We start from the raw sequence: 23,765 nt of genomic DNA, 5'->3' as shown, positions 1-23,765 counted from the left end.
GGCGGGCAGCCACAGCCCGGCTCCCAGTGGGGCAGGGAAGGTGGGCTTGGGATCCCGGGGTTTCTGTGGCAGAAGGAAAAGCAGCCCAAGAAAGCAGCCTCCCTCTCCATCCAAACACCAGGAACTGACTGCCCACACACCCAGGTGAAACGAAAGAGTAGCCAGATGCACCCCTCCCCCAATGGCTAGCTCTTTTGTTTTTCTGAAGTACCCAGTAATTTGTCCCCCTAGCAACACATATGGGGGAAATTCCTTTAACAGAAAAAAAATCCAGAACTCCTAAAACCCAACAGTGGGTTTTTTTGGAGAGGAGGTGTGCAACTGGCAGTCTTGATGAAGGAGTGGCTTATGAAAATTTTTCATCACGTGCATAGAAATTGTTCTCTCTCTTGTTCTTAATGCTTTTAAAAATTTAGAATAGTATGGGAAACTGAGAAAATCCTCTGCAAATGTTTTTGTGGCACAGAATTTTTGTCACGTGATAGAGGAGAAAATAAGCATCCTTTCCCAGGCAGAGTCTGAGTGTCACACTTTAGGTACCAAATCTTATTTCCCGTTCTTTTTTTGTGTTGAATCAGGATGTTGGAACTATTCTGCAGCTTACATACTCAAGGCTCTTCCTATCCACTGAAGTATTCTAAAACTTCAATCACGAGTTTTACATGTGCTGTTTTCAGCCCCAGCATTCTCAAAATGACCTCGAGGTAATGATTGTTTCAACTTTAACCCTGGTATTTGCAAGCAAGCCCTTTACACCATCAATTTGTTTATGCAGTAAGTTCAGACTTTGTTACTGCTTCCCAGAGATCTTTGCATCTCAGAAACCTGTTTCCTTACAGGGATTATCCCTGGTGTGGCAAGTATTAAATGTGGAAGGGCTGGAGGTTTAGTATCCCTCCATTCCTTTCCAAAAATGGAGCAAATAACTGATAGCTGCATGTTGAAGTATTTTTCTTTAATAATCTGACTGATTTCTTTGGGACCGGTTTCAGGTTTATAGGTAAGTTACTCAGTGGGTATTCACAGTGAGATGGTAGGAAAGGACTCCTTGTGAAAAGAGACGTATTTCAGAGGTAACAGGATGTGAGAGAGTAAAACCTGTTTAACCTTAAAACCATAATTACATGAAATTGTGTCCTTATTTTTCTGTGTTCTATTCTCCTGTTTTCAGTTTGTGTGTGTTGGTACTTGGGGGTAGGAAAGGAGTTATGGAGACTAAAGTATTGTATGGGAAACTGAGAAAATCCTCTGCAAATGTTTTTGTGGCACAGAATTTTTGTAAATACTTAGAAGACACAGGTCTTTGAGTGGAATCATCATGCTGCAGCTACTACATCCACTGTTGTAACATGTACAGGGCTTTTTGTAAAGCAAAATACTCTCTGTGAATATTAAATGATCTTCATACTCATTACCCTTTTTATTTTAGAAGCCTTTTTTCATTCAAGCAAGGATCAATGCATATTATGTGAAACCTGCCAGTGAAAGCATATGCACGTGAAACATGCATGCATAAACATGCACAGAACACAGAGAAGCCAGAAGGCAGTTTACTGCATAAATAATAGCCATGTTACTTAAAGATTTTCTGTGCTTATAAAAAAAATTAATTATGAGTATTGTGAATGTTAGTATATTTTGACAGTCTTCAGAAATTGTTGTGTTGTCTTCATGCTTGCTGAAGTACCAGTTAATCATTGACAAGAACTCTAATGATTAAGCAGCTGTAATTTACTTGTAGTGTTTGAAAGTACAAAAGGGTATGTAATTTAATAGTTAAAACAAGAAGCACTCCATTTATGTTTCACTAGCTATTAGGTTGTTTTTGCAGAAATTTAGCTAAAAAAAGCTGCTGAATTTTACATATGGATTGTAAATGTGGAAAAGTGTGGTGCAATTTGGGCCATACCAGGCAGCTGTTGCCATGTTCGGAGGTCAGCTCGCAAGCCTTTCCTTTGCTTTCCTGTCAGATAATGCCTATTTTGGTTGAAGGTAGACTTCAGTGTTCACTTAATCTTTGAAAAATACTTGTGCTGGATGAAGAAGTCATACTTGGAGAGATGTATATGATTCAGTAGGGAACACTGGGTAGAAGAAGCCCAGTGCCTACTAGAGCCTCCCCAGGATAGCTCTGCTGAGCGTCTGCAGAGGAAATACAACGTTTGTGGGCTGTGAACAACTGGTTTAACGCAGGAGAACTTCATGGAGAGCAACTGGAGGAGCGGTGCCAATCATACGCTCTGCCATTCCTCTCTTCTTTTTCCTGATGGCTCCTTAGGGAGACAAATTTGGTAGTCTCCTTCAGATTCCTGGAGGTTTCTTTATACTTTTCCCCCATCACAAAATAGATACATCGCAGGGATAGGAATTTGTTTTCACAGATACATAAAAGGGATTTCTCATTTCTGAGTTTGAGTATGTTCTGGTTATGTCAGGGACGTGGACCGGTAACTAAGAGCAAACAGCACAGTTAGTTCCAGGTGTTACTGGGCTTATCCATGCTGCATGTCTAGCTCTCACCCACCAGCACAGTTGATACAGTAACGTACCTGTTGTCTGAAACCGGTGTTGGAAATCACGCATCAATTCCCATGCTTAGTGCAGCAAGCAAGAATATGTAGGAGACTATGTGATGTAGAACTTCTTTTCCTTTTTTAGTTAAAACTATCCTGTTCCAAAGAAATTGGGCAAATAGATCTGTGCCAATGGCTTTTGTAGAATGAGATGGCAAGTTAGTAATAGTGACAGCATCTCATTTATTTTTCCTACTCGAGTGAGTAGTATATTGATGTTTGTTATAAGTTTAGCTGGGAAGTGGATAATGCCTTCTGTAGAAACACTTATCTAAGCAATGGAGAGAAAACAACAATCTACAGATTGATCTTGTCATAACTTTCACTCATCTTGAAGTCTTTTTGGGAGTTTTCCTCACCCTGTGCTTTTGATGATTCATGTTGCATAAAGCTTCCAGAGCAACAGAATGTTGTATAATATTTTACCTTTGGATTAGAAATCCTGTATTCAGTGTGCTGCAACTGGTTCAAGTATTTTTTTTAAATATCTGATTTTTAAAAGAATTATTCTTTATTCCAGTAAAAAGAAGTTTAAGTGACTGCTCTACTTGATCAAAATGGTGGATACTGAAAACCAGCTCTATCCCCTTACTCCCTTGGAGGAGGAGGATATAGACAGCCCTTTATCTGGAGAGTTCCTACAGGGTATGGAGAACATTCAAGACCTGTCCCAGTCTCTAGGTGATGATAGTTCTGGAGCTTTAAGTTTAACAGAATTCCAATCACTGGGAAATGGCCCAGGATCTGATGGCTCAGTTATAACAGGTAAGAGAGTTTGGTTTAACATAAAACTTTCTTTTATAAATAGAATGGTAGAAATAAAAAACTTCTTTAATGCAATATTTATTGTTTATGATGAAGTCACACTAGAAATATATAAGCTGATTATGGCATGGTTTTAAACTACTTAAGGCTAAATTTAATACATTAAATAAATGTCACTGAAGAATGACTGTAACATAAAGTTACATAGGCTTTAGTCAGAGGCTTTGTTTGGGAGATCAGAATGGGAATCATTGCAGTGATGTGGGACACTGGTGATCTCAGTAATGTTTTCGTATTGAATCTGGGTGTTTGCAAGTCTTTTAGCAGTAGAGCCGTTTGAAGTAGTTTACTATTAACCTATTAACTTTTTGTTGGTTTGCATATGTTTTGTTTTGGGGGTTCTTACTTTAAATCAACTCCCAGCCTGTGATCCCTATTTCACCTTGGAATAATAGAACTGGAGGCAGTTGAAATGAACAGTGTGGGTTTTGAAGGAAATGGGGAGAGCTGCCTCCTGGCACTATTGACCATAGGAATGTTTCTAGAACTATGACTTGTTCCCTTTTGGTTGCAGACCTTCTCATCAAAGAGCTGCCTTGTACTGGAGAGGTTATGACGTGCTTTATGTGCATATTTGTTTATAACGTGGTCCTTCAGAGGCAGGAGGTTTTACAATTATTTGAGTGCAGGTGTGTACAAGGCCTACAGTAATTTAGATCAGCTTCTACTGTCACCTTCTCATGGAGTATTCAGTGCTCATTGCAAAACATACTGGTTTTGTGGTTAGAGAACATGCAAAGTGTAAACTTAAAAGGCTCAAATTCCATAAGGCAAGTAAAATGAAATCACACTTTCATAAAATCCTGGGGTTTAGGCTGTTCTTGATGATTCTGATTGTGGGCTTGGCAGCGCTGGCAATGCAGACTCTGAGTTCTGTGCCAAGGTTTTTTCCAACATAATACTTGCTGACCTACATTCATGAGTGTTTCTTAATCTGTCTGTTAAAATAACACACCCATTAATTTGCTGAAGTCTTGTGGTGCAAGTTGCAAGATGGAAGATAAAAGAAATTCTGGCCTCAGAAAATGTTTTCCTCAAACGAGGTAGAAATATTAATTGAAATAATTAAGGTTGGAATGTGTTAGTTTTGTAATGTGTTCATCAGCTGGTGGCACATCTGGCGAGTTTATTTCATTGTACAATTCAGAAATGCTTTGCCCATTATAAAAAACCCACAAAATATCTGAGCTAGACTATTTTAGAAGCAGGCATTTGTGTTACCTTCCTTTTAACACCTGTTCAGCCCTTCTACTGATGTGCAGGACTCGTCCATCTGCTTTTCAGGCCTCAGTTTAGATTGTCATTTAAAATTATGAGTAGCTTTTCAAAGGTCAGGGGTCCTTATGTGTATCTGAAGTGAATCTGTGTGAGGTAGGAATGTGTTTCTTGTGGTACTGCAAAAAGAGATCCCCTGCTCATCCCTGCAGCACAAGAGATGGAGAGCCAAGATGAGCTGTTCACGACCTTTCTGCAAAGAACATTGGTGTGGTGTGTTTTTATTGGGTCTATTGTCACACATCTAGTTCTTGTTGCCAGAGTCACTTCAGTAAGGCCTTTTCCTTCTTCACATCCTATGTCTCATCAAAATTAGCAAGGTACACCCTGTATTTTGTGTGTGTTTGCACTGGAAATATGAATTATTTTTCAAAGACTTATGGTCTAATTGTTAGTTCACTTAAGGACTATTAACTCAAGATTATTTTTTAGAATAAAATTTTTTGTGTGGTTTTAGTATAGAAATTGTATCAATCTTGATAATTTAGTATTTATGAAGTGTTTCTTTTTTTTCAGACACCCTTTCACCAGCATCCAGTCCTTCATCCATTAATTTTGCCACAGCTCCAGGTAGCATAGATGAATCACCCAGTGGAACATTAAACATTGAATGTAGAATTTGTGGGGATAAAGCCTCAGGCTACCATTACGGAGTACATGCTTGTGAAGGTTGTAAGGTACAGTCATAATTTTCTTCTTAAGAACCTAAATCATGTTGCTTTATTTATGGTGTAATATCTGAAGATAAACATTTGGTACATAAATGTTTAATTACTATAGTTCTAGCCATTACAATTATTCAAATAATAAACCTATCTGTGGTCTTTTTTCTGAAATAAGTCGTCCTTACATACCATAACTCAATACCAGACCTTCATCAAGCAGGAGCAATTCACAATGATAATTTTAATGCTGCTTTTCTGGATGTTGTTAGTGAAATACTAAAGCAATACACTAAACTGTGACTAAAAAAAAAAAAAAAATCAAAGCCTTCTTGCTCCACTAGTGTTTTATTTGTGTTGGGAGTTTGGCTGGGAGGAGTATGCCACATTGCTGTTACAACAGTAACAAATCCCGAATTTCTCACCTCCACCCCGTGCTGCCTGAATCCCTTAGTATTGTACCTCTGGTAGTTTTGGGCCAGGGTTTGTCTCTGGAGCAAATTACTTTTATCAGTAATGCATAATTTTTGGGATGATATGATCCATGAAGTATAAGATTCTTTTCTTTTCCCTCGAATGTTTTTAGATTTCCATCTTTTTTCTGTATTAGAAGGTAACAGGAGAGAAATAATGGTCTTTGAGTACATTTGTCTTCCATGCACCATGTCAGTATGATCATTTGAATGTAAATCCTATGGAACAATGCAGAATACCTATTAGAGATGGGGAACCAGTTCCTAGCCAGGTGTGTCCCACAGCCTAAATGACATGTTGCTCTGTGATGCGACACAAAATGTTGCAATGGCTCTGGGTTTGCTGACCCTGTGGTTGGGCAGTGTGTGACCAACCTTGCATTGCAGACTGGAGACATCGTGGAAAGAGCAGTTGAGGTAGAGGCTGTTCTGCAATGCTCAGCGTTGTGTCCTTGGCTCTTCTGCAGACCCTGCTGTGTTCTCATACCCCTCACATCTGCTGGGTGAAGGAAGGATGGGTTAATTCTGCATGTGTGATTTACACTGGATGAAAGATGAGGGGTACTTCTAACAGGGGTGCTGAGGGAATGCGTACAAAAGCAATATATGATTGCTTTGCTTCATCCTTAAGCACAAGTCTGCTCAGGTTCTTTAGGTTCTTGGCTCTCTTCCAAGAAAGAGGGTTGAGAGCTATTTCCTCCTTTTGTGTTCTCCATTCTATGCATGCCCTCGGACACATCAGTGCATGGATTTGTACTTTTGGACAGGTTATACTTTGTGTATTGTTCTGCTAGTGACATCAATAAACAGTAAAAGAAAAAAAAAATTACCTGTATGATTGAAGCTTAGTAGTCAACATTCATTAACATTACATATTGTTTTTTTCCAACTTTTTGTAGGGCTTTTTTAGAAGAACAATTCGTTTAAAACTCATCTATGATAAATGTGATCGCAACTGCAAAATTCAGAAAAAAAATCGTAATAAGTGCCAATACTGTCGTTTCCAAAAGTGCCTTTCAGTTGGAATGTCACATAATGGTAGGTAAGAGTGCCCTTAATTTGTTTGTTCCTACCCAGAGTCTGGTGCTGGAGGCAGGCACTTGGATAGTGTTTTTACTCATACACATGAATTGAACCTCAGGTTTTCTACAGAAATAGATCGCTGCAGGGGACACCAGTTTCCCTGATGGGTTCATGTGGTTGATACAGAGCTGCCAGATGCGCTGTTAGGAGCTTTACACAGTTGTGCTATGTGTCAGTTTGTCCATATTAATGTTCATTTATTTGCTTTATTCACCCCAGAACTTTGGCACCAGTACTCCCATTGAAACAGATTTCAATACTGGAGGAATTCTGATCAAGGGTTTTGTAGAGGAGTAGGAGGAGAACAACCGCTTCATTGTGAGGGGGAGTGACGCAGGATAGAAATCTGTAGGAAAGCAGCCTTCATTATTTTCCAGGTTACAGTGCAACAGCTCTTGGGCAGAGGGTTCAGAAAGTGGGGAGGGAGGGCAAAGGTCTGTGCTGACTGTGCAACAGGAATCTGGTAGGTTGTTTGTTAAACAGAATGGTAAAAATTCAGAGCATTTAGAGATCCAGTTTAAAAGTTATGTTGTTGTTTGTGCTATTGATTTAAGATAAGGGTGGCAAGCTTGTGGCTTACAGACCAATTTCAACCCACGAGGCAGTTCTCTGTGCAGGACGTGGCTTGCTGAGCAACATGGGTGAAGAGGGAGAGGCCAAGCCATGAGAAAGCACATCTCACTTGGCCAGATGACAGTCGTTTGCTTTCCCTGCTTGGCTCTGATATTGTCCAGGCTGAACTTGGGGGCCGGTGCAATGTGAAAGTAGGTAAAAATGCTGGGCTAGGTGAAAAGCTGTGGGTTAGGAGACAAACTTCCTAAGGAAACTATTCAGTCAGGATAGGTGGGGTGGGAATATGATTGGGGAAGCCACTTGTGACATTGTAGTCTAGAGTCCCATCAGGAGGCATTGTGAGAGTTGACTTTCTGGTTCTGCAGAAGCCTGGCTCCCTTGTGGTGAGCCTTGACTGAGATTGAGGTCCATTGGGAGAGGGTTGGTAATCTCTGCAAGACTGGGGATAGCCATCCTCAAAAAGTGTGTTGGACAACAAAGTGACATCTCAGGTTGGGAGCTGAGCCGGGAGCCGTGCTGGTTGGCAGGAACTGACATCCATGTGAAGCTGTTTCAGCCTACTAAAATCTCTGTGGCCATCTGTACTCCAGTTGAAGGGAGTAGCCACAGTTTTATTGCAGCAAACATGTGGGAGGCAGCAGGGAAAAGGGATGACTGCTAACTTGCTGGCAATATTTCTCAGGAAAAGAGCTACAACTAAATTTACACCCATGATCTTAAAACTAAGTTTCAGTTTAGAGCAGGTATTCTTCCACTTTTTCAACAGGTTGGTGTGACCACCCACCCTAAAGGGGAAGGAAGCACCTAACGCAGATTCCAAACAGGCTTTCCTTGTTGGACTTCCATTGAAGTCCACAGCTGTATTTCAGATCATGCTTAGAGTCACCTCCTTATGTCATGAGAAGATCCCTTGGGCATGGTGAAGGGCTGATGCTGTTCATTCCCTGAATTGCTCAGTGTAGGCAGTGAGGTCCTGTCCTCACCGGTTGGATGCTGAAATGTGGTACAAGTAACTCACTGTATGAGCCATCTCAAACCCTTGCTCGCCTCCCGAGGATAAAATGGGGCTGGCTTCGCTTGAAACTGAAACTTAAGAAGGATGTGGATGTGCCCATGAATGGCAAGACCACTTGCCCAAAAACCAGGAGACCTCCATACCCAGAGGTGTTTCAGACTTGCATCTTCTGCCTCTCAGAAGAATATCCTAATGATTAGGTTGGATATTCAAACTGTTCTCATCTCCAGTCTTGAAGGGTTAGTCTATTGAGAAAGCAGTATGGAGTGCTGGGTGTAGAGGTTTTGTTGCCTATAGCCTTCGAGCTGTAAATGCAGGACTTTGGGCTGGGGTCCCCACTGGCAGTACAGGTGTGTTGAATAAAGAATGCCCCCGCAGGTTCTGAGCCAGCAGTGGGACTCCACTGCAGCTCTCCAGCTCCTGTGTGTGCTTTCTGCCGAGCTCCTGTCATGAGTTTACTCAGTGTTTTAAGAGTTCTCAAGGTGGACTTCGAGTTTCACACTGGGAGCTGTAGAACTCAATAAGGAGAAAACAAAATAGAACTATTTAGGTAATGTAGAAGGAAAAAGGAATGTGTTGTAGCTCACTGCAGATAGCAGTTTGTGTTCTGAAACACCTGATTTCCTTCAGTTTAGCATAGTAGTCACTGACTGTGTTGGGAAGGAGGAGATTTCTTCACCTCTACCTCAGGTTTTCTAGACAGAAAAATCTACTGCTCTTATCAGCAACGGTAAAAGGCTTAAGTTCTGGTATAATTTGTGTTTGTTTTCAATTATGTCTTCCCATCAGCAATACGTTTTGGACGAATGCCAAGGTCTGAGAAGGCCAAGCTCAAAGCAGAAATTCTAACAGGTGAAAATTATGTAGAAGATTCAGAAATGGCAGATCTTAAATCACTTGCCAAAAGAATTCATGATGCCTACCTGAAAAACTTCAATATGAACAAGGTTAAAGCCAGAATCATCCTTGCCGGGAAAACCAACAACAATCCAGTAAGTACTTCTTCTGTTACTTGAAAATAAAGCTGACAGGTACATAAGGTGACTGTAATAATTTGGTAGACTCTTTAGCAAATCTTTTAGAAAATAAATATCGTGGTAATACAGACGTGAAATATTCAAAGAGAATATCTGTAGTAAATACGGTTGCTTTTAACCACTATCAGAAGCAAGAAGCTTTAGGAAAATCAGGTGATCACCTTGTAAGTGGAAACTCATAGCCTTAAATTATTGTTCTTAATCAAAAATGAAGTGATATCTGAATGTGAATACCTCTTGATATGGGGAGAATGGTTCAAAATTAATTTCCTATTATGACAGTGAAAAAAAAAAAAATTTTCTGTCACAAATGCCAGGATAAGTGCTATTATCTTATCTTGTAGGGTGTACAGGTGCTCTGCATGGCTTTTATTTCAATCAGAATAATATTTATAGCAGGAGGGGAAAGAAAACTTGAGTTAGTAATTTTTTGTTTACAGTGCTGGCCATTTCCTCACCCAGCCTTCCTGGTCTTTTCTGTATGGTTCCTTTGAAAGGCAGAAGCAAGCAAGGTTGTGAAGACACATATGCTGTAGAAGTTATTTTTCTTTCAGGGTAATTTAGCCAAGGTCTACTTAATTTGATCAACTGCTTTTTGTTTGGTAGCACATGGGAGAGTATAATCGGTGTAAGGACTCACTTGTTTCACTTTATGCATATTTATATAAGCTCTGATGTGATTTTTGTTACTTTTATGTAAAAGATAAGTATCTTATTTTATCAGCAACTTTAATTTCAGTAAAAATTTGCAGGGAAGAAATTTTACATACGCCATAATGAAAGCCATGTAAGTGTGGGGATGAGTGTTACCAAAATTGTAAGCAAGCTGTCTTCTACATTATGGAATTTGGCATATAATTATTTATTAGACTAGTTTAGTCTAGCCAAGCCTACAGCTTTCTGCGTTAGAAGAGAGACACATGAATTATCCCAGTCTTCTTCATTGCATTGAAGAGGTGTGTAAAATTAGGCACAGGCTTAAACGTTTTAGGGGCACAGGCTGACATGAGCCTACAGTAAATACCGCCTTTAGCTCCTCACTGATTGGGCTTCTGCAGAAAATCCTTTTTTGTGCTTGTTACCCTGTGTCAGAACCATAAGCCACAACATGTGTCACACATGCAGGGATGGATCCTAGAGCACTGCATCCCAGTTCTTGTATTTGAATGTGTGTGGCCACAGCCACAGGACAGTGACCAGCACGCCCGTCTCCGCGTGCACATAAAAATGTCCGTGCACATAAAAATTAATGAAGAATCAGCCCTAGGATGTTACAAACAGGCTGCTTCCAATTTTTTCCATATGCAGGGAAGAGCAAAGTGGTTTTAGGCTATTTCATCATCTCTTAAGAAAACAAACATTTTCATTTTCTTTTGACTTTTCAGCAGAAAAACAAATTATAAAAGAAGGGGTTTTTTGCAACCCACCTTTTCTGAACTGTGCATTAACAGCTGATTTCAGTGAATCCTAGTTTTTGGTACCACTACAATTAATTTCAGAATGAATGAGCATTTTTCACAATGAGAAGGTGTCATTTTTTAATTTTGCTCCCAAGTTCATAGCCATATCTCTTTTCTGCATACTGAAATGATGTTAAATTTAAAAAAAAAAAGCGTATGAGATAGTGTACATCTATAAAGGTTTAGAGATGTGTTGTGTTTCTTGCTTTGCCACTTTCCATTCATATCCACCTTCCCATGGAAAGTTCTACTCTGTGTAACTGTGCTGGAGTGAGATGGAATGTGCAGTAGCCATAAACATTTAAAAATGGACAGCCATAGGAAACTAACCTGTTGGACAGTTTTCTGGAAGAAACAAGTGAATCCTATGAGTTCCTGACAGAACACTATGTGTTCCCCATGGTATTTAGTCTGAGATGAGCAAAAGAGCACAGGGAACGTGCTTGGTGCGTATGGAACTAAATTTCTGTTCAAGGTCAGTTGTTGTGACTTTGCTAGGCTGGGAAGCACTGGGGTTTGTTGTTTTTCTTCAGTGGATTGTACTTTGTTTTGGTTGTTGCTCTGCAGATATGTGTCAAAATATTTTTGAGTTCTGATTGTTTGTAAGAAAGTCCGAATGCTGCTTTTGATATAATGTTTTAAGAGAGTGGCTCATCTGTTTGTAAAGCATGTACCTTTCGAAACAAAGGGGATTATGGAAAAGACCAAATTTTGTGTTTGGCATTCTAGTGGGATTCTCTGTACAGATGGCTCAGCACCAACTGCAGCTAGAAAGTTGGGACAATTGGGACATTGTCTATGAAAATCTGATAATAAAACACAAGAGTAGTGCAGGGTTCACATTCTTATGCAAATATGCTGCCCTGTATTGAAATGACTGTCTGTATTCCCCCTAGGGTACTTCAGGAAAGAATCATGATGTGCATCAAGTGTAGTTAGTTTAGGAATGGATAGGAGTGTAGGCAGAAAAACCTGGACTTGTGGAGAAGGTAATACAAGTCTTTTGTGAACCCTCTGGGACCAGCTCTGAGATGGATACGTGCACACCAAGCACAGGAGTGCTGGAGCTTCACTGTAACTGTTAGATAAAACGAAACTAAAGATATGCTATACATCTTTATGTTTGACTATTTGCATTGCTGTTTGCAGAGCAGACTTAGGTATTGCAGTTTGTAGTTCCATCATACAGTGTTTGTCTTGATGAGAAATATAAAAGAACTCGGGGTTTACTGATCGTTGAGGACTGATTAGCATGGAAGTTAAAGTTTGTCAGAATTCTTATTCTTTAGGAAGAAAATTATAAATAACCATTATTTTGTGACTGAACTGGTGGGTTTTTTTCTCTGTAGCCATTTGTTATACATGATATGGATACCTTATGTATGGCAGAGAAGACCCTGGTGGCAAAACTGGTAGCCAATGGGATTCAGAACAAGGAAGCAGAAGTTCGAATCTTCCACTGCTGCCAGTGTACGTCTGTGGAGACTGTCACAGAACTCACGGAATTTGCCAAATCCATCCCTGGCTTCTCCAACCTTGATTTGAACGATCAGGTGACACTATTGAAGTACGGGGTGTATGAAGCCATATTTGCCATGTTGGCCTCTGTGATGAACAAGGATGGGATGCTGGTGGCCTATGGGAACGGATTTATCACCCGGGAGTTCCTGAAAAGCCTGAGAAAGCCATTCTGTGATATAATGGAGCCAAAATTTGATTTTGCAATGAAATTCAATGCACTGGATTTGGATGATAGTGATATATCCCTTTTTGTTGCTGCCATTATTTGCTGTGGAGGTAAGCATTACATATTTGTGCTCTAAAGTAGTAAATTTTAATATTTCCCTCTCATGAATTAATAATTTTAATGGAAAGGCTTCTGTCCTCTGGAAGATTCAGTTCTACCACTAACTACACTTTGAGGAATCATTATAAAATTATGACATGTATTCTTTTGCTTGTTTTGAGAACAGATCGTCCTGGTCTTGTAAATGTAGGACACATTGAAAAAATGCAGGAGAGCATTGTGCATGTACTGAAACTTCACTTGCAAACCAACCATCCTGATGACACCTTCCTCTTCCCAAAACTTCTCCAAAAAATGGCTGACCTCCGACAGCTTGTCACAGAGCACGCTCAGCTTGTTCAGATAATCAAGAAGACTGAATCTGATGCACATTTACACCCTTTACTACAGGAAATCTACAGGGATATGTATTAAGGATTTTTAGTATTTTTTTCCACAATATTTAAAGACAGAGAAATACAGATGGGAGCAAAACTACTTGCACAGTTACGTGCTGTTCACTCAGCCCAGAGCAGGAAAAATCTAAAACTGGGGAACTGGAGTGTTACACTTCTTTTGGTTTGGGATCTTTTGTCTTCTTTTTCAAAAGTGCTGCAGGAAAATACTGGTCTGAGTGCTCAATGAAGTGTCTTACAATGGTTCTTTTATTTGGAAATTTGAAGATTGGTAAGGAATACTTATTTGTATAATAAATCAGAATGTTAAGTAACAGAAGTGAACAAAATTGTATTTCCTCTTGGCTTAGTCATTTTAGTATTAATATAACAAATTCAGCACCTTCCTTCCAGGTATCTGCACAATCAGAAAGATGATGCACTTTGCCTAATGGTAATTACTGAGAACCAGCTAATGCTTTTTCTTACAGCACTCAGTCTAGGTGTAGCAAATGGCTGGATATTACTGTCCATACACTTCTAAAAAATTGGAAAGATCTTTGATCCATTGCTGCTTTAATTCCATGAAATTATGTACAGCTTCACATAGTTGGCATACTTAGGGTTAGCATGTTTAAAAGATGTTTCTCTTATGAAATTGAACAAAATCTAAAGAGTTATCTAAAACACAGCAGAGATGCTCCAACAGGTCTTTCTTGAAAAGTAAATACGATAAACTGATGGAACCCTTTTGTTTCAAAAGTCTTTTAAGGAAATGGGAAAATATCACTGATGAAAAATATATACCCTGTGTTTTGTAGAACTTGTAATAGCTCAGGATGCAGTTTTGACATAAAAATACTATTTTTAATCAGCAAGAGTTTTGGAGAGACTGAAAAATCTGATACTACCCCAGATAAAAAAGGAATTTTAACTTCCCAGCAGTGATACTGCACTTTACTGCAGTGATAGCTGACTCCAAAGGAATGATTGGATAGGAAAGGCACCTGCTTCCTTAAAGTGTCTTGGCAGTATGGTTGTTTGGACCTGTTTACTTTTCTGATGGATACGTGGCTTCATTTTTTACCCACTTGGATACATTTCTTTCTATTCCTTCTTAGGCCTTGCCTGATGGAAGTACTTGGTACTTGTTTTCACCAGATTTTGTCCTTGTGGGTAAGGTGACAATAATACCAAGAACAGTGTTTGTAGGTGTCAGGCTGTGTTGTAGTATGAAAGGCAGCACAATTGAGAGTAAGTTTATTGTGTTCCTAGGAGTAAAGTGATTTTTACAAAAGCACTTGCTCGACTCCTGATGCAAAATAAGCCATAAGGAAATGGCTTCCTGACTTGGCCACTTCATGGGCTCTTTTCTCAGAGAGTTGCCCAGAAGTGCCAGCTGCATGCAAGGCACTCTACTGTTTCTCTTTCTTTTTGTTTCTTTGATATGGTAACTTCACATTATTACCTCCTAATTTTCTTTCTGTTTCACAACACCAAGGTCTCAGGAGTCAGTCCCAGCATTTTCACTACAGTTAAGCTTTCAGTGGCACAGGAGGGCACTTTGTACTTGTTTTATTGTAGCACATTTGAAGAGACCAGAATCTTCACTGCAAGGATTGAGTGATGAAGTGAGAACATCACACTGTCATTCCTATTTCAGTGGCAATGCATGTTTCTGTCCAGGCCCACAGGCACAGCTGGACACTGGAAAAATTGCAGGTTTAAAGGCAGCTTGGGGTTTATCTGGGCAATGATTGTGGAAGAAGTTATAGATAAATATAGATATATTTAGTGTAAAATATTGAAGCACAGGCCTCAAATTTGGTGAGCATCTAGGGCAGGACAGAAACAGTAACTGCATGTGCACAAAACTTCCTCCCCTTCCCTGTTGCCAGCAGGAAGAACACGCAGAGAGGAATGCTGGTCTTGCCAAGAACCCTCAGATGAGAAATGGGCTGCCTTCTGTGTCCCAGAGCAGCACACAGTGTGCCCTCAGAAACAAAGAGAGGATTTTAGGAATGCTGCTGCTTTATTCTCCCAGCCAACCTTGTTTCATTGAGGAGCTGTGGGGTTTAGGCCGTGGAAATAACTAATCTGCAATACTGCTGACACAAAAAGTTGTCAAAATATCAGCCATTCTGGGATGGTGTTCTGAAGCTGTAGGAGCCAACTGTTAGTTTATCTTCTAAAAAAAAAGAATAACCTGACTTTTTTTCCCCCCAAAGCTCAGATTTTTGCAAAGGGCAAATTTCAAATTTGCGTTCCATAGTCTAGGTGTACTGTAGGTTCTCAGGAAAATAAGACACAGTCAGTGTGCACAACTATTTCTCCTGCTCTTGTTCTCAAAAGTGGCTAAAACACTTTGGGAACACTTAAAAACATGGAAAATTAAATAATAAATGCCTAAGTTCCCAGCAAAGCTATAAAGAATTGCAAATAGAGTAATTCAGTAAAAGACATAACATTTAGCTGTTTTAGCAGCTGCTTGTAACAAGGTCCTGTTATTAGCATGAGAAAAGTGCATAATTTTTTTGTTATTTGAAAACCAGCAAGCAATTTTTGACTACTTCCTTGGACATTGAAAGTTTGATTTCTGTTTTAAATTAAATTGCAGACCCTTAATGAGGGGAAAAAAAATAAGAGAACACATCTCTGAATTACAGAAATATGAACAAGATGTTAACACATCCTAAAATTCTGGATGGATTCCACTGCCCGCACTGCTGCCCCATGCACATTCCCACAGTCACTTAAGAGTGGCACAGGGCAGACAATTCCCTTCCCGAGAATTAATGGGCAAAAGAATTTCTCATTTCTACATTACGCTTTTAAGGAATTGCATTTGCTCCTTCAGGAGGTGACTACAGCCCACTTTGGCCAAGGAGATTTTAAAATTACTCAGTTTGTGCCCATTTTTTAAAAATTTGGAAGCCAAACTAATCTCAGATCTATTTCTGATCTATTATTTCAGCATCTCCCCTGTGTGCAGATAAACTAATACTTTAAAACATATGGAGGGAAGTAAAGAGATCAGATTTTGAGATTAAAACAGTATTAAAGATTTGCTGGCTCATCAGGTACAGTTTGGATCTGATTTTTGAACTCATTTTACTGTCATAGCATGGAAGAACTCTGGTTAGCAACCAGGCACCACAAACAGCTTAAGGCAAGAGACAGCAGATGGATAGAGAAATATCCTGGGAAACAATAGTATGAATTACTTAAGTTTTCAGCAAACCTACAGATTACTCATTTTTGAGCATTGTTTGGGGGAAATTATTTATTTATTTATTGTGGTGCCCTGGGTACTTTTTGTCAAAGGGGAAGGGGGGGGAAAAAGGAAGGTTTTGTGCCAAGTATTAGGGAAATCTGATGTTCGTTCTTCTCTCCTCAAATACTTCCTTTAAAGCTGCCATTGAAAAAAATAGTTACTTTGTACCTTTTTAAATTTCAGATCCCGCTTTTGCTTTAAACACAAACTGAGACCTGATAGGAAAGTTTCTACTTACAGAAAACTGCATCTTTGGTCGCATTTAAAGAAACCATATTTGGTATTAATTGCCATTTCCATGTGCCTTTGTGCGTTGGTTCCAGCAGCTGCTGCAGAGCTGAAGTGCTGCCAGAGAGCAGAGTTGTGCATTATTCCTGCCCCGTGCAGATCTCGGAAATACCAGCAGTTGCACTAAGCCCCTTCTCATGAGAGAGCTGGCACAAGGCTGCACATCAAAGAGCTTATAATAAGCATCTAAACATTTGTTTGTTTATTCAAACTGCTGAAACTTGGGGAGATTTATTCATCACAAGAGCTGGGTCACATACGATTGAGTTTGAATTTCCTTCTTACTTCTGGTGGAAAGCCTGGACAAACTTAGGCCCCATCTGAGGCAGAGCAGCTGGGGAAAATCCCACTGTGGCTGCAGAGGAACAGTTTCAGTCTGTCCTGAAAAGCTCCCTGTGACTTAGTTGAAAACCTGCAACTGTATTTGACAAATGCAGTTGCAGCTGTTGTGGTACTGTTTAAGCATAAGGTCTTACAAATAATGGTCCCTCTCAGAACCCCCTCGTCCTTTAGGAAGTGTTTGAATGTAAGGTGGAGTGTGGTATCTGGTGCTTGCTTATGTCCCAAGTGCTTTCCTGATAATTGGTTGCATATAATTTTTGTATCTTGGTTTAATCAGCTTTACTGGAGATTTAAATTATATGTGGGTTTGAGCTAAGATTATTGGTATTGTTATGTTATGTGTTGTGGGATTTTTAAAATTTAATGTAATACTATTTCTTTATGTTTCAATTTATAAAATACAAGAATATAATTGCAAGGTATAAGCTTTCACTAAATTAATTACAGAGGTGCTTAAAGAAAAATGTGTAAATTATTTAATTTAAATATTTGTTACATACTTTATCCTGTGAACCCTTTGTACAGTGTGGAAGTATTTACTTTTATGAGCTAAGGATGAAGGGGCTGATGTCAAAGACAAATTGCTATTTATTCCTGTCTGGTCTTTATTGCTGTATCATTTGTGAAGAACTATCACAAATTCTTCAAAGTTATCAGTGTTTGGTGTTGACAGTTATAACAAAACTTTAAAATATATTTTCACATGGAACACAGACTTCCTTTTATTTAATTTTAATAAAAGCAAGTCTAGTTGAGGAATAGCTGCAATCCCAAAATCGAGTTTTTAACTCAAGTTCACCAGTATGAAAGATAGTGCATAGAACTGAGTTCATCTTTGTTTTGCAGCATGGTAGCTCGTTTTCCTTTGAAAAGAGCTGAAAAGAAGCTGCATTTGGTTCATGCACCAGTGCTGGTGTTTTCTGAGGAACTGACTTGTGGCTCACTGGGAATAACAACATGTACTCAGGATTATTCCTTGCCACCTGCCCTGAGGGCAAGCTGCTGCTTTTATAGATGTATTTCAAACATGATTTGGCAGTGCAAAACAAAATGTTGAAATGGCATTATTGGCTTCCCTGCAGGAGGGTTCCTGTGGGATTTTAAATAGAACTGAATTCAGAGTCTGCTCATAGGGATTCTGTGTTTGGTGCATGCAGGTGTGACAGTCTGTGCCTACAGCATCCTGCTAAGGAAATCTGATATAGGGACAAAGGTACCTTTCAAAGGTATCTACCTTTTATTTTGCTGTGTGAATCACCAAACACAGCAGCTATCACAAGCACAATCTATTACAAATGTTCTGGCAATCATTTGTACTTACTGCTTTTTATTTGTAACAGATAACATTTTATTTCCTCAAATTGCTGCAACTTGGCATTTTCACTTCATCACTTCATCACCACACAGGTATGTTGTCTCCTAAGGTGTTTGTGTCATGTTTGTAAAAGCTCTGGTGGATTTCCCTGTGCTAACCTGCAGCCACTTCCTTTACACTGTCACTTCACACGACACAAACCCAGTGTGTAACTGAGCCCACCCTAAGGAAGGCTGTTTCCTCCTTTCTTTTCACTGTTGTGCTCACAGCTTTTTAAGCTGGGATGGTTTTTTTCTTGAGCTCCTTTATTGCGTCAGTCAATCTTGTCGGATTCAATTGCTGTGGATGTTTCGAAACAAGATTCCTGTTGCAAGGACCTCAATTTCAGATGAGCTGCCTCTGGCCAGGGGATAGGCAGCATGCACAAGAGACTGATCTGATTACAGGCTGGACCTTAAATAAGGACTGCAAGATCAAGCATGAGGTACTTGAAGTAGTTTCACAGTATTTTGGTGTATTTTCTCAGGTTGGATATGCAGGTACCATAATCATGGTAAAGACACCAGCCTTATGCTCAATGCCAGGAGTTTCATGGCATTCTTCACACTTAAAAAAACCCAGATTGGCAGGATGGGAAAATCCTGAGCCACTGAAGTCCCGGTGGCACACCAGTCCTGTGTTGTACTCCAGGAGTGTGGGAGTGCAGTGTCACCAGGAAGCCTGCGTGGGATGTGCTGCAGAGCGGGAGCAGGTCACCACCCCTCCTGCGGGTGGCTTGCATGCAAACAGCCGCTCCTGCCCACCCTGGCCCATCCTGGGGCTCACATGGCTCATCACCACACACACAGCAGCTCTCTCCATGGAGTCACAGTGCCTTGGCCCTTCGGCAGAGCAGGAACATGCATGGTTTAGTTATTCTTTAGTAGTAACAAATCTAACGAACGTTTCAATGCTATGGATGTGCTCCAGAACCCCCTCTCAGAGTGGTTTGACAAAGTCTGGTTGAGCAGCTTATCGGGGGAGCTGCCTCCTGTGTGGCTCCTGCTGTTCCACTGCTCTTACAAACAATTGCTCAGAATTTTCTCTAGGAATCAGCACCACAGCTTAAGTGCACCGGGATGTTGAAGCCCTTCCTCACGTCTTAAATGGTCTGTTACCTGGTAGGACACAAGAAAAGCACGGTGTTGTTAATGTTGCCAAACCCTAATCAATAGAGCTAACAAGTGTTTCATTAAATCAAGATATCAATATTAAAGAGAAAACAAAACAGCTTATTGTTTCCAGTCACCTGTTTTTAGGAGGTTTTGGGTACATTTTACTACAGTAAATACAGAATGTAGAATGAGCAGACATTTCTTGCAAGGAGTAGTCAAACCTAATTCTCATGGAATGCTTGTTTCCCAGTAAGAACCACTAATTCAAGCCAAGTTTCCAAGTTTCTTCCTGTTAGAACAATGCAAATGACACTTCCAAGGACGAATGGAAGCCCTGGTCTCGCAGGGATTTTTAGGAAAGACAGTGTGTCTTGCACTTGTGAATGTAAAAGTTACATCTAGCTCCATACAATGATGCATTCTCAAATGTTACCAGCCTACTGATTTAGGATGAAAAAACTTGAACTAAACATTTTTTCTTTTTTACATTCTGATTTTTTTCCACCTTCTTTAAAAATAAGAGGTTGAATTCACAGTGTTTGTATAGAGACTGGTAGGAACCTATGTGCTTTAATCCTTTCAGACTGAATGTAAACCAACTTAATCTGAAACACGGTTTTGCCTTAATGGTTTTAAAAAAATAAAGTATTTTTAAAAGTGAATTTAATGACTTGTGCTGATCTTTCATCTCCAGGAGAGGAACTCACTGCAATGTGACATTCAAAAGGCAGTGTACTTGAAGCATCTTAACGTGCTGATGCTTCCCCATGTACTGTTAGACACCTTTTGAAGCAGGAGTGGGTGTGTAACATACTCAGAGACGTTGCATATACATTTATCTATATATATAACCAAAGTTTGGTGCTGACCTACCATCCAGCTGTGATCTTTCATATCCTCATGGGTTGTATGGCTGGTTTGAGACATCTGTGGCATTCAACAATGAGTGCACTTCTGTGTGAAGTGCAGCACTGACTAATTCAATGAGCACGACTTCAATTAAATCAGCTGGGGAATTATGTCACAGGTAGCTGCTTTCCTTCCAGAATCTGGGGATATTTTAAACTGGTAAGAGAGTGCTGAAGTGAAAATTACAGCACAGGAAAAAGGTTTCTTCATCAGCTTTGCTCAGGAGCATGGAAGACCTGATGCTGAGCAGCAGAAAGTACTTGGAGACCCCAATGAAAACAACCTGTAAAGGCTGTGCATCCACGAAGAGCAGGAAAGGTTGGGCATGGTAGCATTCAAGCTGTGAAATCACATATATACCAAAATATGATGATACTAAGACCATAATGCTCATGTTCAGTGGGAATACAAGAATGTGGAATACGTAAGTTTTAACAGCTGGGCACAGATAATAATCCATTGTCATTCCAGGAAATACCAAGTGGCATGTAGGGCAGTCTCCTTTCTCTAAAGCAGAGACCAGAGATGCCAGAACACATCTGCTGTCCCTCTGTGGTGCTTGCTGGCTTTTCTTCACCTACCAGGTCTTCACACCCAGGTAACTGGGAAGCAGAGGCATCCCTGACTTGGTTTTTCCTGTTATACAGTAAATAACTGAGCTGTATTGAGCCAAATTAAAAATTCTGTAGTTCTGCTCTGAGGTTCTGCTCCCTTTTAATACTGAGTCTTTTCCCCCTACAGTTCAACATAATAAGTACTTAAAGGCATGGACATTTCTGAGGGCTTTAAATGACTCCTCAGTCATACCATGAAGGCAAAGATAATGGTTATGAATGAATGAGATAACTGCATTTGTCTTAAAAAGGCACAGAGGAAGTCGAACAGGAGGGAAAAGAGGTCAGAGGGATGAGATCTCATTCTCACTGATATGGGAACTGCACTAGCCAGGCTTTTAAAGCCTGCATTTAAGAGTACAACCTGTCATGAACAATGGGAAATCCAGGAAATAAAATATTTGAAGGTGTGTTTGCTGGTATAAACATATCCTGTGATCTCACATAACCATGTTGCTTTGGCGTGCTCTCTTCAGCTGTGGGTTTAGCACAAGACATGCCTCTGGTGTTGGTACAGATACAGACACACCGCAGCTTTTAAACTCAGTGTTCCTAACATGAAAGTGAAATATAATACCACCCATCTTACATAAGTTTAGTATCACTTTCCCTGAAAGTGTAGTCTTTTGTTACTGCAAAAAGGAATCTGAAATGTTGCCTCCTAACAGGGATCTTTTTTTCCACAATTAGAGAGATACATATATTTTATCTGTTGAAGGACTTAGGGCTTGAAAAGGCTACTAATAGGTCCATTATTGCTCCTCCAGTCACTGCAAGAAATTTCAGTCCTGAGCAGAGGACACCAATATACTAAGTTCAAAAAAAGAAAGATGTTAGGATCCTTAAATTTCCTAAACAACTCATTGAAATAATGTTGATTTCTTTTAACAGACACATGTTCATTCTACTAAAACGATTGATTTTAGATGTTGTCCTATTACAAATTATATGGATGTAAGAGTTGAAAAAAAGAGATGTTAACCAAGGAACTAACAGGTTCTGAAGCAATGACCAACAATAACTTGAGTAAAAAAGGTGATTTTGTGATTAGGGAGCATTCTAGACATATCCTTAAGGCATGTAACTCTGGTTTTACATAAAAGCCACCTAAATCTTAAGACAGTCAAAACACATAACTGAAGAAGCTAATTTTTGAGCTAAACAAACTGTTGTTTCCATCACAACTTTTTACCTTTTTTGCCTGAAACTGTATTTCTGACATCGCTATTATAGCTGCAGTTTATTTGTGCAGTTCAGGAAAGAATTGAGTGTATTAATGGAACTTTTCTATTTCCAGATTAACTGCTTTGAAAGTGAAAAGGAAGCCACCTTTATTGTAAAGCATAAGCCAAGTGTATTCAGGGTTCTCTCCAGTTGCTGTGCTGACATGGACTGGAAGGTTAAGTGAAAAGTGACTCCAAGTGCAAGGGACTTGTCAATATTTTTATTGATTGCAAAAGCATCAACCTTCAGTCTCAATGCTGTGATAGCATTAAGATTACCATATTGAAAAATTTAGGTATTGTATTTATGACATTTTCTCACAGCACTTTTATTTTAGACTTAAAAATAAAGCTTTAAATTCCCTGCCCAGTGTAATCTTACCAGGACAGCACTGCCAGATTAACAATTGGTGTACACTGACTTTCTTGGGTGTATACTGAATTAAGCCAGGTCAATCTGTTTTGGAATTTCACAACACTGTAGGAGTGTCAAGAACAACACAGAGCACTAAAATAGCAAATGTGAAGATCTGGACATGGTTCCTCTGCTCTGTGCTGTTTGGTTTCTTACTGCAAGCATTTCACATGGTGACAGCAGGCTCGTCTGCCTTCCTTTCTGGCTCCTCAGCACCTCAGAGCTGCTCCCTGGCACGGCAGGCACTGCACGGGGATGTCTGAACCCAAGCCAAGGGAAAGGAGATGTGTTGCTCTCTCCAGTAGTAGTGAGCTGATGAAGGTCACGTCTTTAAAAGGAGCAACATGATAGTCTCCAAGCAGAGGAGAAACCCCAGCCAAAGAACTGTCACTCTTGGTCCTTCAAGATTTATGCTTTGTATCCATTCTTTTTGCAGGATTTATGCCGGGGCTTCCTTTTATCCTTGCCTTCTTGTATTTCCAAAGGAAAGGCCTTTAGGTTTTCCTTCACACAGGGGAAGCGGAACCTTTTGGAGTAGAACAGACTACAGTCCTGTAAAGAAAATAACATTACAAGCAGGATACAAAAAAAGGAAATGCTTATGTTCCAGTCTCATTAAACTACATTTATATTTAGAATTCTTCTGAAATGAATTCTTCTTCTAGGCTGAAATATTCCAGCAATTTAACTTTTTCTTACTCAATAATTCCAACATCTGGTTAAAGCCAACTGGGTGAAAAATAAAACCCCCAAATCAACTGTTCCACTGCTTCTATTAAAGTGACCTTCACCAGCTCCCTGCTCCAGGGAATAGCAACACCCCTCCTTCAGCTGCCTTCTCCTTCCAGCACCATGCATGGGTTTCCTGGCCTGCTCACTGAATTCCGAATAGGATTTCATGGATAAGCTGCAGCTGGTATTGCTGATGGATTATTCTTGGAGAGTGAATAAAGGTGTAAGAGATTCCATGGGTTTTACTGAAAGAGCAAAGTTTTCCTCTAAATCTTGGCTGATGAAGATTTCTACCTCCTGGGAGGATCTTCCAAATCCCTGTAATGGCATGTGAGACTTGGA

At 39.9% G+C, this 23,765-nt stretch overlaps 1 protein-coding gene and 1 long non-coding RNA gene across 4 annotated transcripts in view; one reads left to right on the top strand and one right to left on the bottom strand.

Annotated features, from left to right (window-relative positions):
• PPARA (peroxisome proliferator activated receptor alpha) overlaps positions 1-20,192 on the top strand; it is a 38,373-nt gene extending 18,181 nt beyond the window's left edge. Inside the window, exons 2-8 of one of the 3 annotated variants that reach the window (XM_017730551.1) lie at positions 579-704; positions 3,094-3,338; positions 5,190-5,350; positions 6,708-6,846; positions 9,269-9,471; positions 12,326-12,773; positions 12,950-20,192. In XM_017730551.1, the coding sequence (XP_017586040.1) occupies positions 3,131-3,338; positions 5,190-5,350; positions 6,708-6,846; positions 9,269-9,471; positions 12,326-12,773; positions 12,950-13,197 (1,407 nt within the window). In that variant the 5' untranslated portion in view covers positions 579-704; positions 3,094-3,130 and the 3' untranslated portion in view covers positions 13,198-20,192. Of the gene's footprint in view, positions 1-578; positions 705-782; positions 1,001-3,093; positions 3,339-5,189; positions 5,351-6,707; positions 6,847-9,268; positions 9,472-12,325; positions 12,774-12,949 lie in introns of those variants that run through there. The other 2 variants (XM_008630818.2, XM_017730550.1) reach the window with 2 other exon arrangements.
• Positions 20,193-22,475: 2,283 nt separating this feature from the next.
• Positions 22,476-23,765, bottom strand: part of LOC108445770 — an 18,181-nt gene continuing 16,891 nt past the window's right edge. Inside the window, exon 2 of the long non-coding RNA XR_001860740.1 lies at positions 22,476-23,243. This is a non-coding gene — a long non-coding RNA (uncharacterized LOC108445770). The remainder of the gene's footprint in view (positions 23,244-23,765) is intronic.

Source organism: Corvus brachyrhynchos, unplaced genomic scaffold (assembly GCF_000691975.1).
Source record: "Corvus brachyrhynchos isolate BGI_N302 unplaced genomic scaffold, ASM69197v1 scaffold523, whole genome shotgun sequence".
NCBI classification, from domain to species: domain Eukaryota; kingdom Metazoa; phylum Chordata; class Aves; order Passeriformes; family Corvidae; genus Corvus; species Corvus brachyrhynchos.
This window is presented reverse-complemented; position numbering and strand designations above follow the sequence as displayed.